The sequence below is a fragment of the Dermacentor andersoni genome, chromosome 3, assembly GCF_023375885.2.
Source record: "Dermacentor andersoni chromosome 3, qqDerAnde1_hic_scaffold, whole genome shotgun sequence".
NCBI classification, from domain to species: domain Eukaryota; kingdom Metazoa; phylum Arthropoda; class Arachnida; order Ixodida; family Ixodidae; genus Dermacentor; species Dermacentor andersoni.
Window position 1 is genome coordinate 161,300,260 of NC_092816.1, and position 25,506 is coordinate 161,325,765.

The following is a 25,506-nucleotide window of genomic DNA, read 5'->3' on the forward strand; positions in this document are numbered from 1 at the left end:
CTTGCTGTCCTCTTTGATCTGGCGTTCTCAGCAGCTCCTCCCACGTCTGTTGTGTGGGAGTTGGCAGGAGCGACAACCCTCGCGCCCCCAAAGCATGTGATTTTGGGTAGCCAATGCTTGATTTGTGCAGTTTTGACATATTGGGTTCCATTGCCCGTTGGTTATTATGGCCAGCCAATGTGGGCTGGCGAACGAATTGGTTTGCTTTCGACGAAGAATCCAGGCTTGTGCTCGCTTGAGGCTTGCGTTTGAAGGCGGATATATTCGCCTTTTGTGCTTGTCGTAGTTTATTTCGAGGTATATCGTCGATGCCTCATCCATGGGATCCGAGTCTTAGGGGCACACCTCCCGGTTTATCAGACGTCCCGTTAACCACTGCACCTCCTCATTCCCTTCGATTCCCCAAATGGGAAGGTACCCATACTAGTTGAACAGCCTTTTCATCTGTGAAGTCCCGTAGAACACGCGCCGCGCAGACGCCTATGCTGCTTCTCGAAAAGTTGACGATTGCCCTTTTGGAATCGCTTATGACGGTTTGCACGGAGGGATCTGCGATGGCCAAAGCAATGGCAGTCTCTTCCACTTCCACGGTGGACGGCGTTTTTATGATCTCGGCGTTGAGGCTACTTCTCTCTCCGGTCATGACACTCACTACGTAACTTTGCTGATTATGCTTTGCTGGCATTGACATACACGGTGTGCTGGTTGTTTTGGTACCTTTCTTTAAGGGCCTTGACGCTGGCAGACCGCCTCTTGTCGGGTTTGCCAGGAAGCATGTACTTGGGTAAAGGTTTGATAACCAAGGGCGTTTGAGCGCACCGAGTAGTGTAGTTCGTCCTGCTGAATTCATAAAGGAATTCTGTCCGACCTTACTCAGAATGATCTTGCCAGTTGCGGTGACGGAGAATTGTTCACGCTAGGCCGGTTTTGTGGGTCTCCATGAGTTCATATAGGGCACTGTATATACCTAGCTCAAGTAATCATCCAATGTTCACATACCTAGGTAGGTATAACAGTTATAAACACTGGGACTTCGCTGGTTAACCATCTCTGCGGAGTGCTCGGGAGGTATTACTTTTCTTTGTATAATGTTGTTTTTCTTTTGATTATGCATGAACGTATCTGTCCGCATAAGGCTTGCAACTTCTAATTGACATGATTATTGGTTTTGTAATTGTATTACACATGTATTGATATCCATTCCTGTAGAAACCCTGCACAGAGTTGGCAGTATTCGTAAACAAAAATAATAAATAATGTTACCTTATGTTAACTTAAAGCGCAAGTAAGTCTTCCTACCGCAGCATCTCATGGTTGCCAGGACGATTTTACCTTTATCTTTCACACGCTCCCAGCAGTCGGCTATTTTATCCAGCAAGCTCATCCTCTCTCCCTTCACAGCCACTAAAATGGTTTATATCTTTAATTCATAAACACTCACAGACCATTCAGTACCCATTTTCAGTGAGCATAGCCCAAGTCTGGGACGATCTACTCGCGTACATCGCTTTGATGACTGACCAATTCCAATTCAACACTGCCGTAGAAACATACCATTCTTCAAGAACTGTTTGTGCCGCCATTGTGTAAAGTCACGCATAACCTTAAGGTGTAATAAATAAATGAAGCAAGAAAGACGACATGTCTGCCTGTACAACTTGTACAGTTTTCCGGCGATTGTTGGCAGCAAGCCACGTAGACCAAACCAAAACCATTGAGGCCCGCATCAGATGGTACCAGCCGATGCCCAAACTTCAAAAGTAAATTACTATTGTGAGCCGCTGTGGAGCTGCTTAAAGGCAATTAAGGATATTTGCGCACATAAAAGATAATGTTTTCTTGCAAAACATATGTAAATGAACTCGGCAGAGTTCTCGTGCAACTGTGAAAGTATATGACTGCAGGAAGCGCGTAAGAGCTAGGTCGTAATTGAACGGGGTCGCGGTAACGTAAAATTATTCCACTTCTGTTATTCCAAATCCAACCACTAGCCCTCCGTGATCGGTCAAAGTTTTTCAGTCTGAACATTCTTGATCAACCACAAAAAGGCTCATTGCGGATTTGCCTTAAAACATAGTAGAATAGATGTATTTTCTCAAGTGGAACTACAAATACAACTGCGCCAAGTGAATGCAAGAACAGAGAATTGGGTATCATGCTGAGTGAAGGCCAGTTTATTTGCACGTGCTTTTACTTATCGTCCAATTTTACACTGTGTACTATTTTTCAAGTTCTTACAGGGAAACGTTAAGGACCGAACTTCAGCGCCCTCTGCTGGTGGGTTGTTGTGGTGTGCAGAAAGTGTTCGAGAAGGAACCCATGGAGCGGAGCCTTCCGGCCTGGATCGCCGCCAAGCGGCTGAACATGCCGAGCGAAGAGAAGCAGCTGTTCCGCTACATCACGCACAACTTCGACGAAATCTCGAAGACGGAAAGCTTCTATGAGCTGGACGCCACGCAAGTCAAGGAGATTCTACGCGCCGACGTCATCAAGGCCGACGAGTGCGTTGTATAGAGCGGCACTCGCATTTTGCCCTTTCGATAAGCAGTGGGCGCGTTAAGTTAGCGCGCTCCGAACTCCAAAGGAGCACGCTCGAGTGCGCTCGAGCGCGACGCCTTCGGAGCTTAACGGCCATTTTCGCCGACTGTTTTCGGGTGCACGAACGCGCCGTCTGGCGAATGTTATGTCGTTTCCGCATCCGCTATGGCACATCGCGCGCTTTTCGAAAATGGCCCCGCCGACCGTACTCCTGCAGTTCTTGTTAGACGATGAAGAGGTAGAAGAACTTGACGCGCGGCGACGGAGGCAGCAGCAGCCGCTTACGTATTCGATGCAAGCTCAACGTTCGCGCCAAGCTCAAAGAGCGCCAACACGTTCGTGATCCCCCCTGAGAGCAGCTTCAGACGCCCGGCTGCGCAGCGGCGGGAGGAACGAGTGGGCAAGGAGAACGGACTTGCATCAGTGGAAAGAGTAGGAAACACGTCATTTTTCCGGAAGCCGTAGCAGGCGCGCGCTCTCGCGCACCGTTTCCAGGCTGCGTATTTCCAACTGCTCGTAGGTACAACGGGGCGTGGAACTTGCGGAGACGACGGACGTTTGCGCGCATGCGCGAGTGAGAGCGGGTGCGAGAGAGGAAATGTGGGGAGTTTTGATTCTTGAAAATACGACTCTGCCTAGGTACTACGGAGGAGTCCCTTGGGGCGCGGTGTATGCGCTTGTCCCTAGGCGCGCCGTGCCGGCAGAAGTCGCGGGGCGCGGTTGTGCTGAACTTAGCATCGCAAGTTGGCGGCTCGACGCAATCATATTTAATCGATCATGTTTTTACTAATGAAAAGAACGTGTCATTATTTCGCATTATTGGCGGCGCCTCCAGGACACCAAAGCGGCAACGGGGATATCAAAGCTAGAAGCCGGACTGGTCCGTGGGTTGGGGCTCGCAGAGGCCTGCGCGTGCCAGGGGAGTATAAGATCGGCTGTCCGCTATCGCGGACAGCCAATGTTTTATGCGAACACCCCCAGGCACGCTTCGGCCTCTGCGGCCCCAACCCACGGGCCGCCCGGCTTCCAGCTTTGATCCCCCCGCTACCGCTTGGGTGCCCCGGAGATCCTGCGCCGCCTGCTTTAATATAACCTCAGGTGCTCTCCTGAGGCCTCCGTTTGCCGGTTACATGTGCCCTCCTGGAGCAGTGCTTGTAAAAAATCCGATCTATCGTCGCGACGAAAAATTCGACCCGTGACTTATAAAACACCAGTCAGAACATTGTCCCTTCAGACACAGCGATCACCAAGCGGCGTCCGCGCCCACTGCCTCACCGCGCGGGCAGCCAGCGGCGGAGCGTATAAACCAACTCGACCGAACTCCGCAATGCCGGCATGTCAGGGGACAAACGAATACAACGCAATCTAAGAAACCTCCTCCGTAGTGCCTAGGCTGAGTCATATATTCAAGGAGCAAAAGCCCCCAGATTTTCTCTCTCGCGCCCGCTCTTACTCGCGCCTGCGCAGAAACGTCGAGCTCCGTCAAAAGTGGCACGCCCCGTTGTAGCTGCTAGCGGATGAAAATACGCTTCCAGGCTGGGGCGCGTAGAGCGCGCTCCGTAATCACGCACTGGAAGTCGCTTTTTAGCCGTTAAGCTTAAAAGAGCGCACTCTGCTGGCTAGAGCGCGCTCGAGCGCCTTAACTGTCTAAAGTTGATGGCCAAGATGCATTTCTGGCACCGCATTTGAATACAATCAGTGCTGTCCAGAACGCGACGTCTATGACGTGTTTCCGCCTGCCAAAACTGCTTCCGCCGCATTCAACCAGCAAACGCATACCTCTTAACATCCGTTATTAAAATCCAGAGGTCGCCACCCTATGAAGCGGGGATTTGGGCACCACCTATTCTCAAAAGCATATATAGCCTTCGACACTGGTGTCTCTGACTCGGAAGTAATCGCAGCTAGGGCGCGCATTTGGACAGCAGCTATGCAAAATTGTCGATTTCGTCGAGTTTAATCAGTATAAAGACGAACGGTATATTCAGCTGCTTTGGTAGATTGAGCGCCTTGAATCACGAACAGGCTAGCATTTTCGTAAGCGAAAGCATCAGCAAAGTAACGAAAAAGAAAAGCACGGCGCCGTGACACTGAAATTTCCGTACAAATCCATTGACGCAAAAAATTTTAGGAAGCGCCTGCTCGTGGCTCGGATTGCTTTCTTTTTTTAAATATGGTTGATCCCTCTTTCACAGTGTTAGGCGAACGAAGGATGAAACACTGAAGACTATTTACAATGTATACTTACAAAAACAATTGCAGCGCTAGCCTGTTCAGCCGACAGCTCGAGACCCTGGAGAAGTTCGTCTTCTTTGTCGGGGCGCCCGCGGGCATTGCCCGAAAAAAAAAAAGCACGCAATATGCACGTATAGCATTACCTCAGGTGGCAGAAGCACCGACCTAGTGCGCCTAGTTATCGGCGTCACCAAGATAGTAATGACGCTTGAGGCGTGCAACATGCACAACATCAGAGGAATGTGGGGCAGAGGAGGCACTGGCACTGACTCGGGCAATTTCATACATAACTGAAGTCATGGCACGCAACACTCGGTATGGGCCTGCGTACAGAGACAGGCGTTTATCGTACAGCCCAACGTGACGGGTGCCAGAGATCCAGGAGAAAAGTGCATGCCTCTGTGTTGCCTATAGTACAAACGCCGTTGGTTCTCTTGGGAGGAGAGCTGGCGAGTGCGGCCAATTTCGCGTGCTTGGGCTGCCCTGGTGATGGCGTCAAATGCATATTTGCTGGCCTCTGCTCCGACAGATGGAAGGCATATTTCCAGTGACAATGTTGCTTCTCGACCAAGCAACACGTAGAACTGGGAATAACCAGCAGTGTCGGGGCGCCAAGAATTACATGCAACTTTGATAGAGTACAGCGAGGTCCAAATCAGTATGGTCGGACGAGACATACTTTGCAGGGTGCGATTTAGACGCTCCGTGAGACCATTAGCTTATGGATGGCCAGCTGTAACCAGCTTGTGCCTGGTTGAGCAGGACTGCACGATGTCGGCGATGACTTTTGAAAGGAATGGTAGGCCATGGTCACCGAGTAGCTGACGTGGAGCTCCACGTTGTAAAATGACGTCAGGTAAAGGAAATCGGCGACATCTGTAGCACAGCTTGCTGGAAGCGCTCGGGTGATTGCGTAGCGCATTGCGTAATGTGTCCCTGCGGCGACCCACTTGTTGCCAAATGTTGATAGAAGGAAAGGGCCAAGTAAGCCCAAACCAACATGAAAGAACAGCCCCGACGGGACGTCGAGCGGCAGAAGGCACCCGGAAGCATATTTCCAATTGCTAGTAGGTACAGCGGGGCGTGCTCTTGCGGAGACGACGGACATTTGCGCGCATGCGCGGGTGAGAGCGGGTCCGAGAGGGGAAATGTGGGGACTTTTGCTCCTTGAATATACGACTCTGCCTAGGCACTACGGAGGAGTTTCTTAGCGCGTGTTGTATGCGTTATGCGCTTGTCCCTAGGCGCGCCGGCAGTAGTCGCGGGGCGCGGTAGTGCTGAACCTAGCATCGCAAGTTGGCGGCTCAACGCAATTATATTTATTCAAGCGTGTTGTTTGCAAATTAAAACAACGTGCAATATTTCGCATAATTGGCGGCGCCTCCAGGAAACCAAAGCGGCAACGGGGACATCAACGCTAGAAGCCGGACTGGTCCTTGGGTTGGGGCTCGCAGAGGCCTGCGCGTGCCAGGGGAGCTTAAGATCGGCTGACCGCTATCGCGGACCGCCAATTTTTTATTCGACCACCCCCTTGCACGCTTCGGCCTCCGCGGCCCCAACCCACGGGCCGCCCTGCTTCCAGCTTTGATCCCCCCGCTACCGCTTGGGTGCCCCGGAGATCCTGCGCCGCGTGCTTTGATATAACCTCAGGTGCTCTCCTGAGGCCTCAGGTTGCCGGTTACATGTGCCCTCCTGGAGCAGTTCTTGCAAAAAATGCATCTATCTTCCGCGACTAACAACGTGACCCACATCTTATACAACACAGTCAGAACCTTGCTCCTTCAGAGACAGCCATCACCAAATGGGGCGTCCGTGCCCACTGCCTCACCGCGCAGGCAGTCAGCGGCGGAGCGTAAACAAACTCGACCTCCCTCCGCCATGCCGGCACGCCTAGGGACAAACGCACGCTACACGCGCAAAGAAACTTCTCCACTGTAGTGCCTAGGCAGAGTCACATATTCAAGGAGCAAAGGCCCCCACATTTTCTCTCTCGCACCCGCTCTTACTCGCACCTGCGCAGAAACGTCGAGCGCCGTCGAAAGTGCCCCGCCCCGCTGTACCTACTAGCAATTGTAAGAACGCCACCCCGGAAGAGAGCGCTGATGGTGTTTTTCGGCGCTGGAATTTGTCATACGCCACAACATATTTCCGGACGGAGCGGGCAAAGCGTGGCCAAAAGAAGCATCGGAAAATCCGGTCGTAGGTGCGATAGACGCTTAGGTGACCTGCGGTTGGTAAGCCGTGAAGTTCTAAGAAAACAGCTGAGCAGGCATGCTTAGGCATGACGAGGAGTAGGTCAGTACCGTTGGGGCGAACGTTGTGGCGGCATAATACACCAACCCGGAGGGCAAACATTTGAAGGGACGAATCTGAAGGCGAGACAATGAATGATGGCGCACAAGGTGGCATCATGACTGTGCTCGTCGGCGCTTAGAGCAGTTCACAAAAGGGGAAAACGCAAGCGTCGTCATCGGTGTTAGGGACGGCGGGTGGCTCATCCACTGGATAACGTGATAAACAGTCTGCGTCTTGATGTAGGCGGCCTGATTTGCACACTACTATATAGGACTATCCTTGTAGCCGCAGAGCCCAGCGACCAAGCCGGCTGGTAGGACCCTTGAGTGAAGAAAGGCTGCAGAGTGCGTGGTGGTCCGTGATTACAGAGAACTGTGTGTCATGCAAATACGAGTTGAATTTGCAAACCGCTCAGACGAGAACTAAGCATCCACGCTCTGTAATAGCATAGTTGCGCTCCACTGCTGTAAGGAGGCGGATAGCACGATTTTGTCCCAGTTGGCGTTGGGCCAAGACGGCTCTGATCCCGTAACCACTGACATCGGTACGGAATTCTGCAGAAGAGGACGGGTCAAAGTGCGCCAGTAGATATGGAGTGGTGAGAATGGTAGTGAGGTGGGCAAAAGCGGCAACTTGATTGGGACCCCACGCAAACGGCTCATTCTTCTTTAGAAGATCAGTAAGTAAGCGGTCGGAAAATCGCTGCGACATCTTTCCCGAATCATTGGAGTAGGAGCATAGTCCTACATAACTTCGAAGGTCTTTGACAGACGGAGGTACAGGAAAAGACGTGACAGCATGAATTTTCTCCGGGATTCGTTGAATACCAGAGGCGTCGACGTGGTGGCTCAGCACTGTAATCTACCAGCGGCCGAAGTGACGCTAAGATGAATTTAGTTGGAGCTCAGCCTTGCGGAAGACTTGAAGAATAGCTGATAAGCTCTCGAGGGAAATGTAGGGAAATATAGAAGAACGTCGTCTAGGTAGCAAAGGCATGCTTACCATTTCAGCTGTTGAAGCAAAGAGTCCATCATACGTTCGAGCGTAGCTAGGGCGTTGCATCGACGGAACGGCGTAACTTTGAATTCCCATAGGCCATCAGGGGTGACGAACGCAGTATTCTCTCGGGCCCTTTCATCCGCAGAGATCTGCCAACAGCCAAACTGAAGGTCTATTGATGAGAAGTAGTTGGCACCGTAGAGGCAAAAGATACTCTCGTCAATGCGAGGCATGGGGCAGACATCCTTTTTGGTAATGCGGTTTAGATGACGATAATCTACGCAAAAACACCACGTGCCATCTTCCCTTTTAACGAGCACAACGGGCGACGCCCAAGGGCTCGACGAGAGTTCAACGATGCCTTTTGCAAGCATCTTGTTCAGTTCATCGTGTATAAGCTTTAGCTCTTAAGCAAACATTTGGTATGGCGGGTGATGAATGGGACTAGCTTCACCTGTATTTATGTTATGCTTAACAAGTGAAGCGTGACCCAGTTGAGGATTGTTGAGGCCGAAGGTGTCGCAGTAGGAAGCCAAAAGGCGGCATATAGCTGCTGCTTGTTCAAGCAATAGGTCCGCAGCAATCATTAGACAAAATGTGGCGTCGAGGCAACTTGCATCCTGTGGACATGCAAACAACTTGCAACTGCATAACTTGCATAACTGGTCTTGCATAACAGACAACTTGCATAACTGGTCAGCGCAGTAAAAAGAACTGGAACGTGGCGGCCAGCGATGCTTATATGGGCAGTCCGCATTCCAGTGACGGCAGCGGTGTTGCCATCGGCGACGCGTACGACTCGTGTAATAGCAGGCGTGACAACTTGCTTCAGTAGACGATGGAGGTTACCACCGATTATGGACACCTGAGCTCCAGCATCAATTAACGCGGCCAAAGGTACACCGTTGACATGAACATCAAGTGGGTTCTGGTTGGATGGGAGAATCAATGGAGGATTTCGGCACGATGACAATAATGCAGCACTACCACCAGGAGCTTGAACGGTGTAGTTTTCCGCTCAAGAATCCATGATTGGTCGGCCACAAATAGCGACGTGGTTGGGGCGAAGGGCACCTACGGCGCTGAGGTGACGGCGAGCGAGTGGGACGAGTGTCCACTAAAGGAATGTGAGACATAGTAGACCTACAACGAGGCGAGTAGCGGCGAGGATCTGCATATCGGCGAGGAGAGGGGGAAAATTAGCTCCAATACGGGGACGTCCAGAAGGTGCGGCAGTGGCGAGCTACATGGCCTATTTAGTGGCAACGAAAGCAGATTGGCTTGTCGTCCAGAGGTCCCCACTGACTATGGTTGCGGAATCAGGGAGGACCACACAGGTCGCTGCGAGGCACAGCTGTCGCCACCGGTCTGACATCAGGTCGTGAGACAGAGCAGGCAGCAGGAAAACCGAGGTTGGCAGATCCTTTCGCACAACTGCCTCAATGAGGGAGATCACTGATGCTGATTGCTTATGTGGGCGTGGACGGAACGGGGCTGGACTTGTAACCTCGAGCTCGCAGCGAACGATATGCATCTCGTTCTCGTTGAATATGGGGTAGAGTAGTAAGGTGGACGTGGTTTGACGTCACAGCCTTCTTAGTGAGACAAGAGATCTGTGGAATGACGCGGCGGCTCTTGGCCAGCTCGAAGAGGGCCCATTCCTTGACAGTGACGTCGATGGTGGAAACATTGTCGCAGATAACAAATTGAACGCGTCATCTGTGATGCATTTGATGACACGGCCTGCTTTGTCAATCTCAGCCATTTTCTCTTTGGCTTTCCGACAAAAAGCAAGCACGTCTTGTACGTACGAGACGTACAATTCAGTGGAAGACTGCACTCAGCAAGCTCTTTCAGCCAGTTGGCGACCGGCCGCGTTTCCGAAGAGGTCGTGGAGCTTCCTCTTCAAGGCATCCCAGCTGCACAGCTCGTACACGTTTGTTTGGAATCAGCCACGCGGTGTTCCGCCCAAGTATGTTGTTCTGGCTAAGACGCTCATACATGCTGAGCCGAAACGACAACATTATTTTGATCGGAGCATATAACAGGATTGTCTGGATTGGTAACCGTGGCGTACGTTGTTGATGAAGTCGCAGATGTGGATGCAGACGAGGTGTCATCACCGGGATCCATGAGGGAAAGCTGGACGGTGCGGACGCTGCGGAGCTGCGTGGCCAGGACGGACAGCGACAACATCCATCAAAACTTTATGCGAAAGAGGACTGAAACGCTGAAGTCTATTTACAATGTATTTTTAGAAAAACAGCTGCAGCGCTAGCCAGTTCGGCCGACAGCTCGAGACCCAGGAGCAGTTCGTCTTCATAGGGGCGCCCGCGCACATCGTCCAAAAGAAACACGCAATATGCATGTAGCAATAGGATTCGGCAGAACACGAAAGTGAAGCGTGTCTTTGCAGAAAATGTTGCATCTTTCCATCGTAAACTCACGGTCTCTTTTATCCGGTTTCGTACTGTCTTGGCCATCCAGTTAAACTGGGACGCGCTCTGCTTCAGGAATGCAAGTGACAGGGTTCGCAGCGTGCGCTGCGAACGAACGCGCGAAGGTGTTCTGCTATGGGCTAGCGTGTCTCTCGCCGGACCGAAGCGAGATTCACCCTTCGGCGTCGTTACCTTTCTGGACCGCTTAGTGCAATAGTTTTCTTGGTGCCTTCTCAAGTGAAGCACTAGGCGGCGTGTAAGCACTGCTGATGCATGTGGAAGCTGCACTCCGTATTTAACGAGGCCTCACAGGCTAATCTGGCGCGAAAGACAAACCATGTGTGGAAACTGCGTGGTCACCTCAGCAGAAGGCCTACACTGCCAACATCAGGCTTTCAACAGTCATGTTGCTGTCACCGGGCTACTGCTGCTGTTGAGGTGGCAAGGCATAGGCATGCATCTTTTGCACCTTTTTCTGATTTCCCAACGCAATATTGTGTGAGGCGGGAAAGAAGAATGTATAGACGTACGGAGACAGAAAAAATATACAAACCGCATCTTCGGCACACGAGGGGAAAAAGATTCACTTAGTTGTAATTTTTCTTTGTGCAGGACCAGACCTCCATAAAATATCATGCACTCTATATTTATTTATTTATATTACAATACTTCAGACTCTGTTGAGTCCAAGCAGGAGTGAGCACATACATAGACATTCACTACAAAGATATGGAAAGAGCAAAAAAAGATGCATCATTCAGACATAGCTCTCAATGTTGCGAGGAACACTTCAACATTGGAGCTGTCAACAACGTCCCTCCGTAACAGATTCCAGGCTGCTATAGTGCAGGGAAAAAATGAAGAGTTGAATGTATCAATATTTGTACCATACTGTTCGAGCTGTTTGCCATTACTGCAACGAGTGCTGGCGCGAGACACGGGGGTTATGTAGCGAGACAAATCAATTGGTAAAAAATCATGATACATGATATTTTTGGCACGTAAAACCCCATAATTTCATGATACATGAGATACAAGAGCTTTAACTTTGATTCCGCTCGCCTAGACTGCAGCGACTCGAGGCCAAGAAAACTAATCATTTCTGTAACACTGTCAGTTCTCCTGTACCTATTACAAATAAATATTGCAGCCATCCTCTGTATTTATACATATGAGTCTACCGAAGTAAAAATAAGGGCATATATTTACAGCTAAGACTTAGCATTCATCAAAAATTTGTAGCTTACAGGGATGAATACTACGAAAGCAAGCACCAAAACTTGATACACAAAGAAGTTTCCGGTGAGACAAAATACACGGCGAGAAACCAGTTTCATAGGTTGGTACATTTTTCCACGTTCATTTTGAACTAATCAATCGCGAATAAACATTGCTGAAAATTTATTTCTGCGTTTACAGTCACATATGGCGTAGGTTGTGCAATCATATTGGTTCTGAGGCAGTATGAATATTTCACAGACAAACGCCTCTGGCATTTCACTGACTAGTAAAGAGAAGTTACCTGAATGTGTTCTCGCTGGCCATCGCTTCTGGCCCATGGCTGCTTCCAAGAAATGTTTATTCACATGAAGAGGCACATGAACGCCCTCCGTGGTCCGAACTGTCGAAAACAATGACGCATTCGACTGCTCTCTTCCAGGGGCTCGGGATCACTCTCGCGGAATGACATTAGCCTGACGAAATCGAGTTTTCGGAACATTCGCCTGATTCACTTACGACACGTCGCTACATGTCAGAGCGCTCGGGGGCGCTTTTAGTCCTCGATGCGCAAAAAAGATCCGACAGAATCACGAGGCTGCCACAACTTACGTTGTTAACGCGGCGTCAGCCTCGTCAACACACATGCCTCTGCAGGCCGTATGTGTCCACCTTGTTTATTACAACATAAGCAGTGTGACGTATTTTTGCTTTGAGCCTGCGTTTATTCTGGCGAGTGGCCGAACGCCGGCTCTATAGCAGGCTTTCTCGGGCTGCGATCTCGGGAGGCTTCCGCATCGTTGACATACAGTTCATAGTATAACTAAGTTAGTCATAATAACCCTACGGTAGTCGCGATTCGGGTGAAAGGGGACGAAGCGACCAAAACTGCCATGAACATATCCACTCATTGTGAACATCTAATCTGCCGGGGCTTGTGCTGAACAGATGGTGCAACGGTTGTCAGGTGCTCTTGAATCAACTCGCCATGTATTTCGTTGCCCTGACTCCTTGCAGTGAGCTGGCGCTATACAAATCTCTCATCAACTGGATCCACTACGACTGCAAGGCACGCAGCAAATACGCCAGCAGTCTAGTTGAGGCCATCCGCTTCCAGGACATGTCGGCCGCCCAGGTCGAGGCCTTCAGAGCCGTCAAGGTGTGCCCCGAAGTTCAGAAATACTTCGACGTCAGCCAGCGCATACCTCAGGCGTAAGTGTCGTGTCGTACATTTATTCCCCGCGGCGTAATCTGTGATTTTGGCACTGCTCAGGGGATGGAGCGCAAAAGAAATGAAAGTTGGGTGGTGGTAACAATTTTCGAAGCATTGTCGCATTGTTTAGTCCGTTGTTTTCAGAATAACATCACCTTATTGTTACGAGAAACATTTAAGGCTGAGAAAGAAAGTTACGGCTTTGTAAGCGACAGTGATGTTGTGTGTCTTATTAACGACTTTTTTTTATCTTTTTGTCCCCTTTAAAGCATTTACATGGCCACCTTATGTAACGAACTCGAAAGAAAGCTTTACTCGATCTATTATTGGCTTTTCCCCACGTTGGCCGTCAATGCAGTCATCCAAAATAACATAGAGCCACTGAATGAACAACATGTAGTTGCGTACGGTTAAATCTAATATATGCCCTAACCTCGACTGACGGAACATGACACACTCGCAAAGAAAGGCGGCGTCAATGTTCCGATCACGTCTGAACGTCTGTTTTGTCCTTGCCTCTCTCTAATCACGGCATTTCGCATTGAAGACGTGACACTATATTGGCAGCTGTCGTGCACGACTTGCAAACAATGGTATCCTCCACATAGTCCGTGTAGCATACCAAATAGCCAGTCTACAAAACGCTGCTTCTGGCGAGACGAACTCTTTCTGTACACTGTGAAGAGTGTGCTGCATCGCGGTACCATGCAGTATCGCAAGCGCGCGCTGCCAAAAAGGCAACTAACCCCGCATTTTTCCCAGCCATTCAATTATCACTGTGGCGTAGCCGCCGCAGTGACTCAGTGGTAAATATGGCTGCTGAGAACGGCGGCGCATTTCTGTGCGGGTGAAATACAATACTTCGATTTAGGCACCCGGTAATGAACCGCAAATGGTCAGAATTATTCTGGCGTTGCTCACTACATCGACCCTGGTTGCTCTACTATCGCTTCGCTACATCCGATCCCATGAAATATCAGTCAGTGTAGCACGTTCTGCTAAACATTTGCCCCGGTGCCCACCGTCCGTCTCCCTTTGAGTGCACTGACACCGGCGCTTGACAGGGCTCCTGCGGTCGGCCATGGCAAAGGAGCGACTCGAGGCGACCGATATTTGCGCCGCTGAGCGCGACCTACGAGTCGCCACCTCAGCAGTAGCAAACGTTTCAGCACATGTGCCACTCCCTTGTTAATTCACATCTCCTTTTCGCACCGAATGAGTTTTGATTTTCGTGACTATACACGCAGTACAAAACACACGATTAGTACCTGCTTGCGCCTCGTTCACCTCAAGCTGGCAAACATTAATGCCGCACAATCGGGCCTCCCCATGTCAACTTCTGTCGCCCACATTATGGCCTCTTCCTGCTTTTCGCGCGTGTTATTCTAGGGCTGCCGTCACCTACGCTGATGACAAGTTCGCTACGAGTGTTCTGAAATATACAGTGGCAGTTTGAACTGAACTTGGAATAGAGAAGAAAATAAAGTGACAGTGATAGAGAGCGATAGAAGTACTGGCCTGTTCTAGCCGGTACTTGGTCACCACTCTAGGAACGGCGTGTGCCTCCGGTCGCGCCTCTAATATATTATCACGCAAATTAAACGTCAGCCTTTTTCCGACAGCTGGTCTTGCGCGTCGCTGATTGTTCCTGAAGCTTTTGCGGCTCTATGCATGGAGCTCGTTGCAGCGAGCGGTTCACCTGAACCAATTGTTTTTCTGCGAAAGCGAATATATGCGACTGTCGCTTCGCGACCACTTTGGTCGTGCGACGTCAGCCACTTCATTTCATTTATTATACCCCTCAGGGCCAAGGGCATTATGGAGGGGGAGTGGTAAATACAAAGGAATGAAGAAGACAAATGCACTTGGTTACGTGAGTGTTTAAATGGCACCTGCATATACAATATTAGCTAAGGCTTCACGGAACTGTTCATAATTAATAAGGCCTACAACTTCGGTGGGAAGATGGTTCCAGTCACGTGAGGTTCGCGGCAGGAATGATTGTGAAGAACTTTTAGTGTTGCATGACAAAATGCCGACTTTGTACTGATGATCATAGTACCGGGATACATAAATTGGATGGGGGATGATGTGACCTCGTAGAGTATGATAATGGTGCAACTTGTGGAAGAGGGCAATACGAGACACTTTTCTGCGAGATGCCAGCGATGGGAGGCAAAGATTAGATTTCATGTTAGTTATACTCGTTGTGCGGTTGTAGTTAGCAAGAATAAAATGTGCAGAGTTATTTTGAACCATTTCGAGGTCAGTGATTAGGTTTTCATGAGCAGGGCATGAGCAGGGTCCCATACCGGAGTCGCGTATTCGAGTTTGGGTCGTATTAAAGTTTCATATAACAAAAGTTTCAAATTAGTAGGTACGTTGAAAAGGTTGCGACGTAGGTAGCCAAGCGTGCGATTAGCGTTTTTAATTATGTTCTCAGTATGAAGAGACCAGCTTAGTTTAGAAGTGATGTAAACACCAAGATATTTATATGAAGAAACTGATTCCAACGACATGTTGTTAATGTAGTACGACGGTATTGTAGATGTTTTCCTAGAAACACGCATGACTTTGCATTTGTTAATATTGAGCTTCATTAACCATTCATTGCACCAGTTCCCTATAGAGGTAAGGTCCGACTGAAGTAATTAAATATCGTTAGCATTGGCAACTTCTCTCAAAATGAAGCAATTATCAGCGAACAGATGGATATGGGAGTTGATAAGCGAGGGAAGATCATTAATGTAAATTAGGAACAGTAGGGGTCCAAGGACGGAACCCTGTGGAACACCTGAACGGACCTCTGTAAAACCGGAGTTAATGCCTTTAGCAAAAACAAATTGCGAGCGGTTGAGAAGAAAACACTCAATCCATTTCAGAAGGTTACCGTCTATGTGAAGTTGTTTTAGTTTATGAAGTAATAGTTTGTGACACACCTTGTCGAACGCTTTTGAAAAATCTAAGAATATACAATCAGCTAGTGATTATTTCTCATGAATATGGTGTAGTGCATGTGTAAACGATATTATTTGGGTTTCACAGGAGTAAGATTTCCGAAAACCGTGTTGTGCTGACGTAAAAAATGAGTTCAATTCAAGGAAATTAACCAGGTTGGTAAAAATATGTTCGAGCATTCGACAGCATGTACTGGTGAGATGGATGGGACGATAATTATTAGGGGATGCTTTGCTGCCGGATTTATACACTGGAATCACTTTGCCTATTTTCCACTCATCAGGTAGCGTACAATGGTCAAGGGATTGCTGGAAAAGTTTGGATAGTATGATAGAAGAATAATATGAAGTGTTTTTTTAAGAATTTCGAGTTAATACAATCGTATCCGGGAGCAGAATGAATGCATAGTCCATCAATAAGCTTGCCGACACCGGATGGAGCAACAAATATGGAGGGCATGGTAACATAGTTAAGGTGCTGTGCACTCGGCATATGTGTGCTAGATGTGGCTGTAAAATTTTCTGAAAATGTATGGTTTAGTATGGTGGCAGAAAGGTCGGATGGAATTGGAACACCGGAAGAGTCGGTTAAGACAAGGCAGTTGTCAGTCAAAGGAATAATTGCACGCCAATATTTTTTTTTTTAACATTAGTGGCAAGCATTGAAGGGAGAACATGTGATTCGAAGTGCTTTTTGGCTTCTTTGAGCGCTTGCACATATGCGCTTGACGCCGCAGTACACGATGCCCAGCGTTCAATTGTGGGTGAAAGCTTTGCAATGCGGTAGAGACGCTTCTTTTTATTTGATAAACGCTTAATGTAATTATTGTACCAGGGAGAGATTGTGTGAGTTGTAATGGTGCGTTGAGGAATGTACTCTTCAGTTAGATTGTTGACTATAGCTGTGAACATGTTCCAATTAGTTTGTACACTACGGTGTTCAACGCCATCAAGGAAAACGCCGATAAAAGAAGATAGCGCATTATTTATGGCCTGATAATTTGCTCTGTAGTAGTCTCGTATTATTTTTTCTTCATAGTTTTCGGACGGTCTAGTTTAATATCAAATTGTAGAAGGAAGTGGTCGCTAATTCCTGGCAGTACGTTACAGGCGATGCTATATCGGGTTGATTAGTGAAAACTAAGCCTAGTGTATTCGCCGTGGTAGCTGTTATTCTAGTTGCCTGAGCGCAGATCTGCACGAGTGAGAATACTGAACACACATCCAAAAAGTCACGAGCTTGAGGTGAGAGTGGGGATATTAAAGGGGGGTCGGTATTCCATGTGATGTTTGGTAAATAAAATCGCCAAGTAGGAACAGCGGTGATGAAGGAAAGCGTGTTGCAACGATGTTAACAGCATCATAAAGTTCGTTACTAAAGTTTGGTGACGACGAAGGTGGACGGTAGCATACCCCTATTACAACTTTCTGATGATTAAGTGTTATTGCTGACCATACTAATTCTAGTTCAGTCTGCACGTGTATACACGATGGTGATATATCATTGGGAATTGCGAGAAGCACGCCGCCGCCTCTCTGCGTGCTACGATCGCAGCGATAGAACGAGAAGCGATGAGCATTGACGAAGATATCAGCGTCGCAGACATGCGCAGCGAGCCATGTTTCCGTTAGCGCGATTATTTTAGCAGAACATGTATCGATTGCTGATCTGAGTGAGTTGTACTTGTTAAGGACGCTTCTAATATTAGTAAAAAGAAATGCTACTGAAGCCGAGGATGTCAGGTCACTTACCCCTCACTCGTCCCTAGGGAGTGTCGGCAGAGATAGCGGCAGAGAGCGAGCTGGTATGTGGCCTTCTCGTATCAGTGGAAATGACAGTGGCAGTGATAGGGCCATACATGTAAGATTTCTTGTTCATAAGTAACGTGTTGTGGCGCAACTTATGGGTTGGGGATCCAGGTTGGGCTTTCGCAAATTCGAGCAAATTTTTTCGTGCCAGACGTCTTGCGACCGAGTAATCTTCACTAATGGTTACCTTATTTTCCTTCAGGCTGTTGCGTTTGGCGAGTATTAGGTCTTTCGTTTTGAAGTTCAAAAATTTTGCAATGATAGGGCGGCATTTGTTAGGTGCGAATCTTCGTAAGTGGTGCGCGCGTTCGATTTAGTGAGGGGAAAGGGGGTCAGTTAGGCAATCACGAAGGATAGAAGTAAATTTTTCCTGAGTCAGGTTTCATCGGAATCTGGGATGCCATAGAAAATTAAATTGTTACGCTGTGACCGCTCGTCAAGATCATCCTGCCGTGATTGCAAAGTGGTGACCAGTGCAGAAAGTTCGTCTGTTTGAGTGTGAATGGCGGCAATATCCTGGCTTACAGCTTACCTAACCTCTTACAGTTTTCCTCTAGCTCATCTAACCCGTTTTGAGTCGCTGTGATTGTGATTTCAATGGATTTCTGTCCAGTTTTAATAGCTTCAACGTCAGCTGCCAATTCCGTTTGTGTTTTAGAACTATGCAGCGAACGCGTGTGTACGTCCTTTAGCAAGTGAAAAATAACTTTCATCTGTTCAGCGGGATGCGAAGGTAAAGATTCAATGTCTAAAAAGGCTTCCGAGCGGGTGGTTGTGGGCCCAGGCTTGCTCTCAAAATCACCTGCGCGCAACAATAAAAGGGTCAAAGAGAAACATGAACAACAAATTTCGCACAACACTTGTCAACACGGGAACAGCGATAAGCAGACGTTATTGCTCTTCCTAGCATACAAGGAAAGGTTTGTATGCACCAGCATAGCAGACGGAAAGCAGTTCAGTGCTCTGTCAAAGATACTGTCCCCGTGTCCACTGAAGCAGCTGGTGCAGGGCCGGCTTCTTAAGTACTGGGCCGAGGATGACGTTGCTGTCGATCCGAGGGGTGTTTTAAGGTCGAGTTGTACCGGGCAGAATGAGCCGACGAAGGGTGCGAAAGCAAGATGCCATGAAGGCACCTCGTCAATCGCGCAGGCGTAGCGATGGTCCATGGTTACAGGTGACGGAAGCCGGCATATCAGGTCGCATGACGGGGCTGATAGCCAGGGCATGAATAATGCAAGCAGAGCCTGCATAGCAAACGGAAAGCACTTCAGTGCTCTGTCAAATATACTGTCCCCGTGTCCACTCTTAAAGCACATACGTACTTGCCGGTATGTATAAGCCTTTCCTTCTGAATCAGTGTCCTAGTTCGCTTTGCTGATTGATAATGCGCTATCGGATTTAAAGGATGCCAGTGGATCATCTTGCACTGTTGCATCGCCTTCCCCTGATCCAGTAGGGTAACACTTCAACGGACACTTCCGGGTAGACGTCGATCTTCTTTCTATACAGGCACTGTACACTTACGGGTAGACGTCGATCTTCTTTCTATACAGGCTATAGACTGTGTCGCGCGCCTTTTCCAGGGGACAGAAGAAGCCTGACAAAGCGAGAGAATACGCTCAAGCGCACAAGGTAAGCACTGCTTAGATACTCCGAGAACGGCTGATGAATATCTGTGAGTGCGCAAACAATAAATGAAAATGACGCGTGTGGAGCGTATGACAACTGGCCACGTACACAAAGTGCACAGGCCGAGGGATGGTAAAGCAAGGTTGTAGGCGTAAGGCTACCGTTTTCGAGTCTACTTCGGTGGAATGTAATATGATTATAATTATCCGACTCGTGCACTAAAATGCTTCGCTGCAAAGCGAAATGCACCGAAAGGTGACTGCAGATACGATAAGCCAGAAGAGTGCATGAAAAATATACATTTAAACAACAAGATTACAAGTAAGCATGTTGGCATAATACGCGTAGAATTATGCTTTCCTTTAAGATATACCACAATGAGATAGACAGAGGTAGGACCTGTTGTTTCTCTGCGACCCTACAGACGACATTTGAAAGCGTCGGGGGCTTATCGCGAGGGTGTCTCTCATAAGACGCAACAAGACCCTACAACTGATGTTTTCGACTAGGTCATGCGGAACTGTAATTAGTACCGCTAGGGCGTCTTTGACACCACTACGAGCATTTATGTAAAACTATGGTTATGGTAGCAAACTACGCAACAAAACAAAATATATTCATAGCATAGCCGCACAAGCTTGCACATAGAAGTTTCGTAACTGGAGACAGCCGTTAGAAAATCTGCACATTGCAGTAATATTGGACCTTGGGCACCAATAACTATTTAAAAAATCAGGGCCAGCGTTCACAAAAACATCTTATTCTATAATTATTCGTACTAGCGAATGGCAGGCGATTGTGATGGTGGGCATACTATTGCTAAATGCGGCCAGCCAGTAACAAAGAGCATTTAGAAAGAAAAGCTTTGTGAATTCATCCGCAGGTGCCGCTCAGGTAAAGGAACAACAAAAAGATACAAGAATGAGATCGACGTAACTCTCTCCAAAGCTACTACGAGCTTCGAGAATTTCATCCGTTTGAAGAACGGCACACATTTATTGAGAAAAGCTGCGCGCTTGTCAAACATGCAAGCCCACGTATTTTTGCCTGGTAATATTGGACAGTGTCGGTATGGGGAGAACCTCCTCCAGGTCTAAGTATACCAGAGAGGCCCGTGCACACTGAAGGCGAAACACGTGTCGCGTACCGGAGCTGGTAACACACGCCGCCGTCAGCACGACCGCGCTGGTCAGCGTTTTCTCCTCCGCGGCAATCACGTGATAGCTTCCGTGTTCAACGCGGTCTCTAAAGCAAATACGTCCTTTGTCAGAAGAACCCTGGTTCTTATACGTCTTTCAGCTGTTCAACGGGCTTCTAGCGCGCAGAGATCAGTACATATTTAGCAGTTTTACGCTTTATCCGTCAAAATGCCGTAGTTTTCCCATTAGTGCAGCGCTTACCTGTAGGATTCACTTTGACACTTATGTTGGATGCACCTTCTTTGATAGAAATTTCCATTGTTTGCTATTCAGTGAACGCCGTGCGCCTGTTATCGCCGCAGTTGTATACCGCAAGGTATTTAAAACGGTACTGCGTATTTTTTTCACATGTAGGAGGCCATAAAAACGCGCTTGAGCTTGTTGATATATCGTCAACTTTCGCTTTCAATGCGCTGCGCAAGGCAGTGAAAGAAACGCTATTTAAAGTGTTAATATTTTTATCAGAGGCTGCTGGGCTAATGGCATTCATCTTCTACGAGCGAAAAGCTATGTGAATTTGGGCCGCGGGCCCATGTTCGAAGAACCGTTTGTATGTAACGTTAGAAAATCGCTGAATCTTTTATCTTCTTTAGTGTAACGACATTTCGAACGTACTTTTGGATATTCCTTCTATACGTTTTACAGCCCAGCAAAAACTCACTTGACAAGAACGACGAGCTGACAGTTCCACCTTTGTATCGCGCAGTAACCTCGGAACAATTTTACGACGCACAGCCAATCGCGTGCGCATAATTAAGGGACCCTAGAAGACTTTTTATCGAACTCGAGAAATGCATTAGAGAATATTTCAGAACTACTGCGCAGCAAAAAGCACTTCGATGCGTTCAGCAGAAGCAGAGGCATTGGCAATCAACAATCGCCTTTGATCCCCTTCGCAGTGTTCCTGCTTCTTCAATGTCTTGCACTGTCTTGCACTGCGAAGGCTACGGCGGAGCCCGCAATGCTCCGCTTACTATATGAAGCTTTAGCTTAGGGGACGCAAACGGCTTGCGTACGCAAGAGCTAGGGGCGAGGGTACTGCGCATGCGTAGACCAAGACGTAGTGGATTGCGCATGCGCAGTACCGTCGCCCCTAGTTCTTGCGTACGCAAGCCGCTTGCGTCCCCTAAGCTAAAAACTCTCTACTGAACATCACCGTGGCGGGCAGCTATCCTTGAATTTGAGCCCCTCTATTCTAGATAGCGACACTACCCTCCTCGCGCTCGCTTTCCTCCTCGATTCTCCTCAGATTTCGCTCTCCCACGGGACGGCGAGTTGCGCACGGCACGCTTTTGGGGCCAGCGACCGCCGGTCGCCGCGGAAGGACGAATGCGCCCGCTTGTTGTTTCAGTCGTTTGAAGCGTTATTCTGGAATTCATCGGCTAATGAAAGTGATGTGACTATGGTAAACTTTTGATGGGTCATGCTGACGAATATTTTCGAAAATCGACTCCGAGATACACTAGCGGAAACCCTCTAAGCAATGGCTATCATTCAGTGGCATGAATGGCCCCGCGGCTCTGGCCATCCATATCGCGGCGGAGTAGGTTATGCTGAAAACTTACGCAGCGCAGACAATTCATGCGTTCATTTGATAGGCGTGGTCTTTAAAAAAAACTTGGTAACGTAATTCACGCATACACATGATGTTTTTTTTACAGTAAATCCACCACTATCGAGGGCACCCAAAGCACTTGAGCCAATGCCACTACGCGAGACGCATTCTGGGCTTGTGTGAAGAGTCAGTAAAGGAAACAATGCACGCACTTGTACTTCGCTAATGTCCCTTCATAATAAACCATCAGCATGTAGCATGTATGTTTTACCAGAACTAAGGGGCCAAGTGCTACGCGCATAGTTCGTATTCTGTAGCAGCCGCGAACAAAGCCCGCAAGTTGCGCGATGTTGCTGGCTGCTTACTGCACAGTGGATGCCGGCATAACCTTTACCAGCGGTAAAGTGATACCCTGTTTTCATTCGGGACGTCAGAAACTGAAGGGTGGGCGCCTACAGCATGTTTTCAAAAATCAGGCCGCATTCTCCAATTCATGCGTAAGAACATAGATTTATTTGCTTTGACTGAAAACCATTTCTTATGAGCAATTTTTTTCTTTAGGAGATTCGCCGCCGGTGTTCCAGAATTATCGACACTTAACTCTACGGAGCTGTTGAGCCTCTAGGCTCGCGAGTATTAATTATTGAATGAAAAATAGTTCTCCAGATATATGTAGGCGGGATTAATCGTCGGCGACTGGTACTTGATTCGGAAAAAGAAAAGAAAATGGCCTCGGACATTACCCTCACAGTAGTTGTTGCGATCCGATAGTTTATTTTTCTTATTGGTGAGCATAATTTGTAGATAAATGCAGCTCCCAACGGCACGCCAGTTAGATCGTACTGAACACGAAATTTAACTTGCACTAAATATGTGCGCAATGTACTCGATGAACTAACACCATGCATGAAAGCTCACTGCACTGGTTGCCGGAGCCGGCCAACAAATTTTTGTGAAAGTCTTTTTTTACGCTCAAATTCAGGCAAGAACACAAATTACCCGCCGGAGAAAAACAGGCCGCACGACCCGTTTTCTTCCGGGGATTGCAAACAACGCTAGTCCTTTTTCCCGTCTGCTGCGCCCTTGAAAAGCGCAGCAGCCAGGCACTCATCCGGCAAACGAAGCTCGCCTAACTTGCAAAATGCACGTGCGCCGTGGCAGTGTGATCAACACGTGGCCCGCAAATGGCGGCCGAAAAAAAAGATAAAAAAAGATAGCTCGAATAAGTTTCATATCGTCTTCTTGACATGAGGGTGAGCTGATAGGTCTCTTGTGAGCGCTGCAGCCAATCAGCGTGTGGGAAGCGCAGGCGTGGCAACAGCGAGGAGGAAAGAGAGGAGTACAGCGGCGCGGGCGAGGATGTGGCGGCAAAGATCTAAGCGATACCCCCGAGTGCGTGCAGCTGGGTATTGGCGACACCACCTAGATAGAGCAAGGCCTGTTTACTCCGATCCGTGACGTCACGCTACCTGGCCCAAAATTTCCATTGACAGATCAGGCGTGATGAAAGCGGTGACGTGAAAATCCCTGTTGCCTATACTCCGGAGCATCTCCATTAAATTCTATTGCAGTCGGGTCAGGTAGCATGTCATGGAGTGAAAAGACCTTGTGCTACCTAGATGGCGTTCGTATGGGTCGACTCTTGGCCGATCCACCATTATGGGCACGTGTCATTGTGACACAACTGGTACAGAAGCATTAGATTTACATATGTACCGTATTTCTCCTTGCGTTCGCCGCACATGAACATTGTGCCCTCGGCGGGCACCTTGGACCACCTTACAACTTGCTAGCCGCGCTGGTTGGCACGTCTACCCGCAGCGTTAGTTTAGTGGCTAGGCGCTGCGCTGCTACGCTCGAGGTCGCGGGTTCGATCCCGTCGGCGGCGGACGCATTACATTGCGACCGAAAAGAAAAACGCGCGCGCACTTAAATATAGGTGCACGTTAAATAACACCGGTCAGGCCAAATTAAGTGGTAGTCCCGCAAGGCGGCGTGCCTCATAATTAGAGGATGGTTTGGGCACGCAAAACCTCACAGCTTGTTTTTCTTTTTACTTCCTTCATAAGTGTGGTGTAACAGGAAACGAAACAATGGGATGCAAGAACGGAACCGAAAAGAGCATTTTTCCGCTCTTTCCAATCAATTTCTTGCTTCGCACTGTTTCTCGTGTTATTACACAATAAAAATCATAAATCGGCTTTCTACCCGTGACAGAGACAGCGACAGACGACGAGTACGTACGCTTGTCATTCACTTCTACTGCTACGTCACTGACTCAAGTAGCTTCATCTTCTCTAAACAGTCTTATGCATACAAGGCACCTTAACAGTATAAGCCCCAAAATGTTTTCCTAAAGATGGTTTCATTGCTTTATTATTTCTTTGTATGGCTTAGCTAAGCGAAATACAGTAGATCAAAAAAATATTGTTGGCGAGCTGGTTAAAGGTAAATGCAGGGTCCATACCTGATGTTTGGTACTTACCCTAACAAGGTAAATTTGTGCTCTTGAAATGCACCTCTACGGACATAAATAAATAAGAGCTTGCTTCAACAAAGGAAACAATTCTCGTATTGGCGAAAATATGACAACCACGTGCGCTAGGACATGGCCGACCAAGGCAACCGGCTTTGTCACGAAAACATCTGCTGCTGCTCACGGACGACATTTTTGCGAATACTACAATTTAGCTGGTAAATTAATAAAGCTATATTCAAAAGCCCCGACACAAATCTATGAATACGTCTAATTCTTCGAGATGGTCTTGTCAGGTAAGATTATCGTTGAGCTGCCAATTAAAACGCTAAGCCCTTCTCGTCTACCCTATATGGTGGCTCAGTCGCTTGAAGTCATTAGTTCTGAGAGGGGAAAAAATGAAGGCTGCTGTCCTCTTTGAAAGTGCACACATGCATACGCATAAACACGTGCGTAAGAGTAGGTTTCAACGTAATTTCATGAACTCAAAGAAACTGCATGTGATCTATATTGCAACGTGCGTTGAATAGGGGTGTTTTGAGCGAATATGTCGTGAAGCGTGACCAGTTTCAGTTCCATAATCACAATGTGTGTTCCGTAGTACTTAGCCAAAGTCCGATTATCTTTATATCAGATACTTGGGTAGTCACACACATAATATCTTATATAACTGATATTCGCTGCTCATTGTACGCGTTATCCGGGCACTGAAACTGCATAATATTGGGAGGGGAATGTTAAAACACCCACCTACTTCAATTTCGTCCCACGTTAGAGAGCCCGATGTAGTAAAGTTCAAGTTTCATGATTATGTTTGATCACACATTTCAACATGCAATCATACAAATGAAAAAAAATGCTGCTTGATTTATTCGGTAAGGGTAATGACGGGTCTCACATAAAGATCAATAAAGCATCGACACTCACTCACGACAAGACAATAAA

General features: G+C 48.1%; 1 protein-coding gene across 1 annotated transcript in view; it reads left to right on the forward strand.

Moving 5' to 3' along the window:
- LOC126524203 (uncharacterized) overlaps positions 1-25,506 on the forward strand; it is a 101,033-nt gene that overhangs the window by 59,410 nt on the left and 16,117 nt on the right. Inside the window, exons 6-8 of the mRNA XM_055067363.2 lie at positions 2,299-2,501; positions 12,741-12,935; positions 19,286-19,334. Coding sequence (XP_054923338.2) covers positions 2,299-2,501; positions 12,741-12,935; positions 19,286-19,334 — 447 coding nt within the window. The remainder of the gene's footprint in view (positions 1-2,298; positions 2,502-12,740; positions 12,936-19,285; positions 19,335-25,506) is intronic.